We start from the raw sequence: 12125 nt of genomic DNA on the forward strand, positions 1-12125 counted from the left end.
GAAAGAGAAACGAGGAAGAGAAGAGGAGAAAAAAAAGGGAAACAGATTCGACTCTGAGGGAGAGAAGAGGGAGACAGACAGAGAGAGAGAGAGAGAGAGAGAGAGAGAGAGAGAGAGAGAGAGAGAGAGAGAGAGAGAGAGAGAGAGAGAGAGAGAGAGAGAGAGAGAGAGAGAGAGAGAGAGAGAGAGAGAGAGAGAGAGAGAGAGAGAGAGAGAGAGAGAGGATGTAGAGAATGGGAGGGAGGGGAGGAAGATAAATAGAATTCAGAATGTGGGGAGGGAGAAGAAAATAAGAGAGTATAGGGAGAGGGAGCGGGATAAGGAGAGAAAGAAGATAAACGAGGCAGTTAGCAAAAAAATAAAATAAAAATGGAATGAAGAATATAGCTAGCTAGTAAATGGCTGAAGAAAACAAATAACAAGATAGTAAGTGGGAATGCATGGAAACGAAACAAATAAGGTAGAACAGAAAGAAAGAGTTAAAATATAATTTTCTTTCTTTCTCTCTCTCCTACTCCCGTCTTTGTAATAATTTCCGTTTCCCTCTAAAAATAGCTGGAAGTCGTTTACTTACACTATTCACCTTAAATATAGTAATATAATATAACAACTTAATTTAGCCTAAACATATTTTAGATAAGTTTAACATAATTTAATAATAAACAAACACAATGAAATATTTTTTTTTATTAGGTTCAGAATGATTTTTGCGAAATTATTGCATACACAAATTTTCGCTTGCCTTAATCGGCAAGAAGAGAGTTGGTATTTAAGCTAAAATCGCAAGTTTTACCTATTCGGCACAAGATATGTATATATATACATACATACATATATATATGAGCAAAGTAACATTTACGAAGGGGTTCAGGGAAACCGGCAGGCCGGACTTGAGTCCTGGAGATGGGAAGTACAGTGCCTGCACTCTGAAGGAGGGGTGTTAATGTTGCAGTTTAAAAACTGTAGTGTAAAGCACCCTTCTGGCAAGACAGTGATGGAGTGAATGATGGTGAAAGTTTTTCTTTTTCGGGCCACCCTGCCTTGGTGGGAATCGGCCAGTGTGATAATAAATAAAAAAACATATATATATATATATATATATATATATATATATATATATATATATATATATATATATATATATATATATATGTCGTGCCGAATAGGCAGAACTTGCGATCTTGGCTCAAATAGCAACGCTCATCTTGCCATATAGGACAAGCGAAAATTTGTGTATGCAATAATTTCGCCAAAATCATTCTCAACCTATCGAAAAAATATATTTCACTGTGTTTGTTTAGTATTAAATTACTGTAAACAAATCTAAAATATATTTAGTTGGGTTAGGCTAAAATAAATTGCACTTGTTATAATAAGGTTAGGTAAGTTTTCTAAGATTCTTTTGGTACAAAATTAAAAATTTTTACATTAACATTAATGAAAAAAATATATCTTTAAACGTATATGAGAAAATTTTAGAAAGGACTTAATTTTAAATGAGTTCTTGCTAATTGACCAGTTTTACATATTCGGCACGACATATATATATATATATATATATATATATATATATATATATATATATATATATATATATATATATATATATATATATATATATATATATCAGAAAAGTTAAAAAGTTGACGTATTTCAGTACAATCGTGTATATATTTTTGTATCCTCAGAAGACGCAAACTTTAACGAGCACCTAAGGTATATATAAGAATATTGCTGCTAATTTGAAAGTTCAGGAAATAAAGTACAAGTGACATGAGACGATTACAAATTACAAATAAGATAATTACAGGATACAGCCTGCTGGGTTTCACTAAGCCTTTAAACCTGTTACCGAAGTCGACACGGAACATGGTAATTATGAGAGAGGGAAACGTGAGCGAGCTATGATTAATATATACATTATATCCGTCACCAATATGTGCGTCTGGCTAACTATTGAATGGCTAGAGTATATTGCATATGTTGCTGTCAACAGTCTATCTTCCTTAAGCAATGGCTAAGTTATGTAGATAGATTTTGTTTTGGATTTTGGGGGACATAAAATGTGAAATGTTTCTTCTCGCAGGGTGGATGTTCGCTCAAACTTTTCCATGGGGAGACATGGGGTGGACACGCTCGCTTGCAAGCTCAATATAGATGTTTTTACCCTTGTCACAGGCTTGATACAGTGGGGAAGGGGCAACTGCCCCTCTAGCCATTTCATCCCTTCTTCATTGTCACACAAATTATAGTTGGAATGTCAAAAATTATTGAGGAAAGGGGGAAATATTTTATCCGGAGAGCTATAGACGCCTCCCTCTTGCTTTTGGCTTTCACTCTATGTTGTTTTATTTTCCTCTTTAAATCTTTGCCAGTTCGTCCAGTGTAAAACTAACAACAACCTTTACGAGGTAAATTCTTGATTGCTATACCATTCTTTTAACAGTTGACCTTAAACAGAAGATTTTTAGTGTGATGTCAAGAGTAAACATTTAAATTACAATCAAACCTGATTACTTCCATTATTCAGGTGTTGCATGACCCATATGTTTAGTGTTTTCAAGTGACTATAATAATAATAATAATAATAATAATAATAATAATAATAATAATAATAATAATAATAATAATAATAATAATAATCTGTCCTGTATTATTGTGTGTAATATCAACCTTCCTCCAAGCCTAATAAAGTTCGTTATGTAGACTGAAATATAAAACAAGTTCTGGATGAGTTGTTCTGTAAGGAAGAATCTGGATTTGCACATGACATTTATATACAGCAGAGTTTTTATAACTCAGCCGTTTCCCAGCAAAGCAGGGCGACCTAAAGAAGAAAACATTGCCTTCTTTGTCTTCAGTGTTATGATTTCCAAGAGTAGTACTGAGCTGTCTTCTTCGCCTGGCACTTTAGTAGCCTTTTACGACATCCATAATTTATGAAGGAAGGATCTTCACCCAATATACTGTACATGCAAAATTTTGACCTTTTCATATTTTTATTCTAAATATTACGAAGCTTTTTTAGAAATCTTATATATTTGTGAATTATTTAAATTATATTTATGTTTTTGAGAAACAAAGGCGAGGGAAATAGTGGAAGAGAATGAGGACGAAATATAAATTTTTACTGACTATGCGAGGCTTGCAAGCAATATAGCCTAGAAATTCACAGCACGAAGACACATCTCGTCCTCGTTCAACAGCATGTGGCGTGTTTCAAGCAAAGTAACCAAGACACTCACAGCACGAAGGCACATCTCGTCCTTGCTCGACAGCAGACGCTGCAAAATTCAATACGAGGCACAAGTTCGATCTCACATTGAGTATGCACCACTCTCTTGGATTGCCTGCTCCCATTACGTAACCGACCACTGGGTTTGGCACAGGGCCGTGCATGGAAGCTCATCTTTTCTCCTCGATTATGTCTGGATAAAATATAACAGAGCCTTTAACACTGAAGAAATATTGGGTTTTTAATGTTATATGCAGAGTCAACGTTCTAATGGTCCACCACCTGAGTCAACGTCGTGTGCAGACGTAATAGTTATTATACCTCAAGACGGGCAGCCATCAGCAGCTCCATACAGGTTGTACGTATATCAACAACCATTTATTTTTCAAATGACGGGCCTTTAGAACATGATTTCACGTGTGAATTTCAATCTAGCAATCAAACCAATCGACCACATAAATATTCTGAAATTAAGCTGACTTCAGGTATTTATATTGTACTACAAATAATGTGCTGCACTAAATATATTACTCCAGCCAGGTTTCTTATTATGTAGAATAACAAGTTTTAACATGAAAAAAAGACGCAAGAATTCTTAACTTGACACCTATGCAACTTTCCGGGAGAATATAGAGAAATGACAAAAAAAGGCACAATACCGTGACTGGAACGATACACAAATAACCCGCACATAAAAGAGAGAAGCTTACGACGACGTTTCGGTCTGACTTGGACCGAATATACAGAGATAGTACATGGACATTGAAGATAACAGATCTTCCCTTCAAGTGAGGATCCTTGATATAAGGAACTGGAGCCGAGATTCTCTTCCGGAGATCAAACCTCTGTTTCCCCGGCACTGTACATGGGAGTCGACAGATAGCCGAAGAATTTCAGGGGGCAAATGGCACAAAGTCGACAAGTGGTGAAAAAGACACACTTGTGAAGAAAATTACTTTTGTGAGAAAGGCACTCTTGTGAAGACACATTTGTAGAAAAGACTCATTTGTGTCTTTTTCACAAATATGTCTTTTTCACCACTTGTCAACTTTGCGCCACTTGTTTCCTTGAATTCTTTGGCTGTCTGTCCTCTCCCACGTACTCCCACGTACAGTGCCGGGGAAAACGGAGGCTTGATCTCCGGAAGAGAATCTCGGTTCTAATTTCTTAGATCAAAGTTGTATAGGTGTCAAGTTCAGAATTTCTGTATCATATATGTATCTTTTTCACCGAATAATACAAGATTCCACACCAGGGCTATTTGCTGAGAGATGTCTACATCTGTTTGGATTAAAAACTGTCTACTGTTATTCAGATGTTTTGGGGCAGGGACTGCAAACCAAAAATGTTCTCTCCCTACCCTCCACTCCCTCAGGCCACTGCCTGCACGAGACAAGGGGGAAAACATATCCTACGTTTATACATACAACATATACTGCATTGTGAACACTGTAAAACTTATAGGGGAGAAAAAAGCGAACGGAGGCATGCGTTACTAACTACATCTACTTTTTAAAGTGTTCCTACTGCAACTATTCATGTTACTGCACTGTCACCTACAGAACTGCGTATATCAGCGGTTCTTCCTTATACCATCTGTATTACATCTGGATACTGTGCTACGGGTGGATGCTAACAAAAGACTATCCTGAGCATCATCGGAGCGAACACCCCTATACCCTGGCCACTGCTACGACTGCCACACCACTTTCTATGGTGTATAAATATACCTAGCTGGATTAATCTTACTGTAGCCAGATGGTCCAGTGATTTACGCAATGACCTGTAGTTTAACGACTCACTTACTGTGGTTTCTAACCCCACCCGTACCCTGGTTTGACTGCTACCTCTTCTAAGTCAAGGGGACTTGAGATAGAGTTCGCCACAGCCACGCTGGCGGGACATTCACCTGTGAAAACTTTCATTTGTGGTCACAGTTGGATGAATCTTACTATGACCAGCTGGCCTGGAGTTTTACGAGTCACTCGCCATGGGTTCAGACCCCACCCGTTCCATGGCTTGTTTGTAATTGTGTTATTACGATTTTATGGAATACAGCAAGGCTTAGGGACTGATCACCTCAAACTTCTCTGGGCTTAGGGACTGATCACCTCAAACTTCTCTGGGCTTAGGGACTGATCACCTCAAACTTCTCTGGGCTTAGGGACTGATCACCTCAAACTTCTCTGGGCTTAGGGACTGATCACCTCAAACTTCTCTGGGCTTAGGGACTGATCACCTCAAACTTCTCTGGGCTTAGGGACTGATCACCTCAAACTTCTCTGGGCTTAGGGACTGATCACCTCAAACTTCTCTGGGCTTAGGGACTGATCACCTCAAACTTCTCTGGGCTTAGGGACTGATCACCTCAAACTTCTCTGGGCTTAGGGACTGATCACCTCAAACTTCTCTGGGCTTAGGGACTGATCACCTCAAACTCCTCTGGGCTTAGGGACTGATCACCTCAAACTTCACTGGGCTTAGGGACTGATCACCTCAAACTTCTCTGGGCTTAGGGACTGATCACCTCAAACTTCTCTGGGCTTAGGGACTGATCACCTCAAACTTCTCTGGGCTTAGGGACTGATCACCTCAAACTTCTCTGGGCTTAGGGACTGATCACCTCAAACTTCTCTGGGCTTAGGGACTGATCACCTCATATCTTCATCTGCACGGTATCTGATATCTCCTTTGTTTCGGTTGAAAAAGCCTGCTGAGCGAGCGAAAAATCTCATCAATAAAAACACCAAACTGCTGTATGTGTGACGTACTCATTTATTTGTAGATATTATATACCATTAATATAATATCTTCTTGATCCACAATGGGACAAAAACTGGCCAACATATCACAAAGGAAACCTGACATGAACATTACAGAATCAATGATGGAATAATAAGCTACAATACCGATGAATCTGCAGATAATTCTTCAAATTAAGGGTTAATAGAGAAGTGTAGAGACATTATTTCTGGTTCTTTGCACCTGAAATTTATAGCAATGGAACGTAACCTACCATTCTGCTAGCCGCACGACAATGATAAGTGTATTTGAGATCAAGGCTAATGACGCTTCCCAAGCCATTCACTTCCATTATCTAGGATAGTTGATATACAAACATTTCATTTTCAGCATCACTATAGCCAAAATTTTGAACCTTACATGTGTCCGTCCACAGCGTTATCTTACGCAGGTCATCTTGGATACTCTCAGCCGGCCACGGATGACTTCTACTACCACATTACCCTCTCTGCAATTATTCACGTTGGCTCCATTTAGAGGACGCTTATGTAAATCATGAAAAAGATTTAGTGAAAAATCAATCCCAGAGTTCCTCGGCTGTTACACCTAGCCGTTGAAATATTTCTCTATTGAAAACTATACACTTTTTCCAGCCTTGGAGGGTCGTTCCTTGATACCTATGAACGGTTTCAGTAAAAATTTCATTCTTGGAACACATAAAAGTTCAAACAACAGATAAACCATAACAGTTTTGAGATATGTCTGAAAATTTTGCGTGTATATTGCATTCTTTCAACACATTATAAAAAATGAAGTGCACAATAAACTAGCCACTTCAGTGGCAAAATCCAAAAAGTCTCTTTCAACACAAGAGTGTTCGTAAAAAACATAAAACCGTATCAGTCTTCTCTTTATCCAAGAAGATATATTTTTATCCTTCCTTTAATCGGATCGAGAGTGATTATCTCCCAGTTTTCAGACACTGTACAACCCCTACTGGTTTAGCGGTTGCCCGTGAATTAAATAATAAATTATTCTTTATTGCCGGTAAACAAGACAATGATCCTATTCCTGGCGAGTTTATTTTGTCTAATATGTTATGTTGTACGTTGCTGAAGATTCTTGGAAATCGAGGTAATTTTGGCCCTCCGAGGGAAGGGGCTTCGGTGCTGGTGAAGGGCTCTTGATCCAAGAATAGGAACTACCCTTACTTTTCCTAGATCGTATCTGATAGCCACTCCTTTTCCATGCAAAATATGACCCCTTACTGGTCATAATAATAATAATAATAATACCAACAATAATAAGACTACTACTGTTAATACTAATAACAATAATAATGAAATATAATTATAATAATAATAATAAGAGTAACAATAATGAGAATACTAATAATAATAATAAAAATATTAATAAGAATAATGATAATAATAATAATAATAATAATAATAATAATAATAATAATAATAATAATAATAATAATAATAATAATAAAAATAATAATAATGAGGTATGTCTGAGAACATTTACGTCCTAATTTAAATATATGACAGAAGAACACTAAAAGATTTGTTAGTCAGCGTCATTAATTATAAAATCCATTTGTCTTTTTTTTTATTAATAAGTAATTACAATGTAGAAACATTACGGTCATGTCTCTGATGATGATGTGGTAGTTTAGAGCGAGTGATTATTACAGTAACATTTGCTAGTTTCCAGTCGTTAGTTTTATTACTCACCAAAATTATGAGTCTAGCAATATTATTAGTTGGTACCTAATTTAATGGCTCGGCTTAAAATTCTGGCTGGTAGCTTGTTGGGGGCCGGCTGATGTATATATTTAGGAGCTTCTATGTATAACACATACATATGCATTGAGAGGTGAGTATCTCTCAGTGTGTATATGGTGTGTGTGTGTGTACTCACCTAGTTGAGGTTGCGGGGGTTGAGTCCGAGCTCCTGGCCCCGCCTCTTCACTGATCGCTACTAGGTCACTTTCTCTGAACCGTGAGCTTTATCATACCTCTGCTTAAAGCTATGTATGGATCCTGCCTCCACTACATCGCTTCCCAAACTATTCCACTTACTGACTACTCTGTGGCTGAAGAAATACTTCCTAACATCCCTGTGATTCATCTGTGTCTTCAACTTCCAACTGTGTCCCCTTGTTACTGTGTCCAATCTCTGGAACATCCTGTCTTTGTCCACCTTGTCAATTCCTCCCAGTATTTTGTATGTTGTTATCATGTCCCCCCTATCTCTCCTCTGTGTGTGTGTGTGTGAGTGTACTCACCTAGTTGTACTCACCTAGTTGAGGTTTCAGGGGTCGAGTTCAAGCTCCTGGCCCCGCCTCTTCACTGGTCGCACACACACACTGTGTGTGTGTGTGTGTGTGTGTGTGTGTGTGTGTGTGTGTGTGTGTATGTGTGTGCGTGTGTGTGTATGTGTGTGTATGTGTGTGTATGTGTGTGTGTGTGTGTGTGTGTGTGTGTGTGTGTGTGTGTGTGTGTGTGTGTGTGTGTGTGTGTGTGTGTTATTTAGCGAGTTTATTTTACCTAATAACATTTTATGTAATATGCAGTTGAAGACTTCTTGGAAATCGAGATTATTTTAACTCTCCGAGGGAAGGGGCCTTGATTCTGTTGAAGGGCTCTTGATCCAAGAATGGGAACTACCGATCCTTTTAACAGATCAAATACATACTCGAGTTCTGTTGGAGAAATTTTCGACGACGATAATCACAGAAGAAACTGTGCTAAGTACGAAAAATATTTCTTTAATGCTATATGTTTTCTGTACTCGCAGTCAATTAAAATTCCCATCGTAGCTTCTACGTCATTCTTGTAGCTGATGTATTGGGAGAATTCGTTAGATATATTTTAATGTTATAAACATTTCTGCTTTTAAGTTCTGTTTAACTATCTTGATTATGTCAGATAATGCTGATCTATACAAATATCAGTGAAGTATTGGTAAGTACAGGGAAATTTACTACTGTTACCGTACTGCAAATATTCTACAACGAAAGCTACTACAACTAGTACTACTATTACTACTACTACTACTACTACTACTACTACTACTACTACTACTACTACTACTACTACTACTGCTTTTACTACTGGCGCTGCTGCTGGTACTAGTCTATTATGCCCCGGGTACTCAAAAGACTAACTTTAGGGAAAGAAAGAGAGAGAGAGAGAGACAGAATCGAAGAGAGACAGGAACAAAGACTAATGGAGACAGACACAAGCAGAGACAGAGACAGATATAGAACTAGAAAGGCTAACATCAATATTTGCCCCAAGGACACATTACCTCCTCTCTATCAACATCATAAAACTCTTGCCATTAGCAATAAAATTTTGGGGGGCTTACTTAAAGGCCATTTGTTGTCAAAGTACAGGTCTCAGACCCAGATACTGAACCTCCTTGGCTAGCTGTAAGAGAAGTGCAGATGTTATTGGAAGTAACGTTAAGACAGCAAAAGGTCCATTGTCTTAAACCTCTAAGGAGATTTAAGCTGTGTCCAGATGAGTTGTGCAATGAATTTTTGTTTGGAGGTTCTAACTAACCTTTCTTGTTCTAAGGCTCTCATGTGTTCCAAAGGCTCGTCTTCGTTATCCCAAAGCAAGTTTAATTAGCTAAATGTTTGTTTACCCTGTCTAAAATCTCCCTGGGTTATCCCAAATATCATTTTCGTTGTCCAAACACTCCTTTGATTATCCGAAGGTTCGTCACCGTCATCCAGAGAAAAAGATGATTTTCCAAATCCCCGTGTCCTTTGTCCAGAGATTACGTTGGTTGTCCAAAGGCCCTTTTTGGAACCATTTCATGTGTTAACTTATCTCTCATGAGTTTCTCATTGTTCCACTGCATTATAACAGCTTAGTCCGCATAAGAAAGAAACCAACCACCTTACCTTCAGTGAGTGCAGCAGATTGCGGCGTTGTTTGCTGTGCCTCCTCCTCGTGTAGTTGCCCGGAACAGCAGTCCACCAACAGCAGTAGCACCAGCAGAAGTAGCAGTGGAGAAAGAAGTTTTGTCCACCAACACTGAGATGCGCCGAACTCATTCATCTTGAAATCCCTGAGAATCTTGTATAAATTCATTGTTTATTTCCCTTAGATCGAATAAAGCACACTGTTTTTTCTTCCAGTGTGAATCAAGTTCCTCTGCTGGTTTGTATACGTTTATTCAAAATTTTAAAGTGTTTTTTCCCCAGAGTCTCAGTTCTGGATCCAGGTTCGAACTCCGGATGCTTTCTCGCCTGTTGAAGTGTAGCCCTTCGTAAATGTTCTCCACTTAACCGATAGCTCTGTTAATTTCTCCATATCCGGCCTCGGCACTTGGACCGTCCATATTCCCAACACTCGTTTATCCGGCCAATCTTCACGGGCAATTTGCTTTAACCCTCTTATCCAGCAATTTCTTCCAGATATATTGAAATAAATCAAGTAATTTATATACAGAATTTATATACCGATCATAATTTATGTCACACAACAGTTATTTGTAAGATATATATAATAAATTCACTTTATCTTCTTTCTAGTATTATATATATTTTTCTCTCCTTATTTTGGATCTTTATTCATTTATCTGATCGTTTGTGTTTGCTGTTCCATCATTTCTGGTCGTTCAGTGGTGAGTTATGGAGAGGATGAACGAGGCCAATTAGTAAGGTGGTTAGCGTGTACATTGGTAGTTAGTGTGTGTGAGTTACTTCTCCCTGCTTCCTCTTCTCTTCTCCCTTCCCTCTCCCTTTTCACCCTACCCTCTTCCTCAATCCTTGCTCTCTTTCCCACTTCCCGTCTTTATACCTTTTCCCAGCTTCCTTCCCACCTGCTTTCTGCGTCACATTTGTTCCCCTCTTTCCTCTTCCCTAATGGAAGAGTAGGGGAAAGGGCAGGAGGAAGATGAGAAAGAGGAGTAAGTGGTAAAAGATGAGAACGAGGAGGAGAAAGAGGAGAGAGAGAGAGAATGGGGGATAAGGAAGAGAGTGTAGTTCAAATAGGTGACAAGGGAAATGGATAAAGGTTGGGAGGGAGGAATAGAAAAAGAAGGGAGAAAACTAATGTAATAGGGATGGTGTGTAATAGGTAGGAAGGGCAATGGGGAGAGTAATAGGTAGGAAGGGCAATGGGGAGAGTAATAGGTAGGAAGGGCAATGGGGAGAGTAATAGGTAGGAAGGGCAATGGGGAGAGTAATAGGTAGGAAGGGCAATGGGGAGAGTAATAGGTAGGAAGGGAATATACATAGTAAAACGAAATTTGAACATTAGCTGGTATCAAGATCATCATTAATTTCATTGTCATCATCACCACTACCACCATCATCACCACTATCACCATCATCACCACTATCACCATCATCACCACTACCACCATCATCACCACTATCACCATCATCACCACTATCACCATCATCACCACTGTCACCATCATCACCACTACCACCATCATCACCACTGTCACCATCATCACCACTACCACCATCATCACCACTACCACCATCATCACCACTGTCACCATCATCACCACTACCACCATCATCACCACTATCACCATCATCACCACTACCACCGTCATCACCACTACCACCATCATCACCACTATTGCCATCATCACCACTACCACCATCATCACCACTACCACCATCATCACCACTACCACCATCATCATCACTACCACCATCATCATCACTGTCACCATCATCACCACTACCACCATCATCACCACTATCACCATCATCACCACTACCACCATCATCACCACTATCACCATCATCACCACTACCACCGTCATCACCACTACCACCATCATCACCACTACCACCATCATCATCACTACCACCATCATCATCACTGTCACCATCATCACCACTACCACCATCATCACCACTATCACCATCATCACCACTACCACCATCACCACTGCCACCATCATCACCACTACCACCATCATAACCACTACCACCATCATAACCACTACCACCATCATAACCACTACCACCATCATCACCACTGCCACCATCATCACCACTACCACCATCATCACCACTACCACCATCATCACCACTACCACCATCATCACCACTACTCCCATAATCACCACTATCACCATCATCACCATTACTCCCATCATC

The 12125-nt window shown here is 39.1% G+C and overlaps 1 protein-coding gene across 1 annotated transcript in view; it reads right to left on the reverse strand.

Annotated features, from left to right (window-relative positions):
* LOC128694904 (neural cell adhesion molecule 2-like) overlaps window positions 1–10925 on the reverse strand; it is a 426519-nt gene extending 415594 nt beyond the window's left edge. Inside the window, exon 1 of the mRNA XM_070094360.1 lies at window positions 9900–10925. Within this exon, the coding sequence (XP_069950461.1) occupies window positions 9900–10089 (190 nt within the window). The 5' untranslated portion in view covers window positions 10090–10925. The remainder of the gene's footprint in view (window positions 1–9899) is intronic.
* Window positions 10926–12125: the final 1200 nt, after the last annotated feature.

Source organism: Cherax quadricarinatus, chromosome 45 (assembly GCF_038502225.1).
Source record: "Cherax quadricarinatus isolate ZL_2023a chromosome 45, ASM3850222v1, whole genome shotgun sequence".
Lineage (NCBI taxonomy): Eukaryota > Metazoa > Arthropoda > Malacostraca > Decapoda > Parastacidae > Cherax > Cherax quadricarinatus.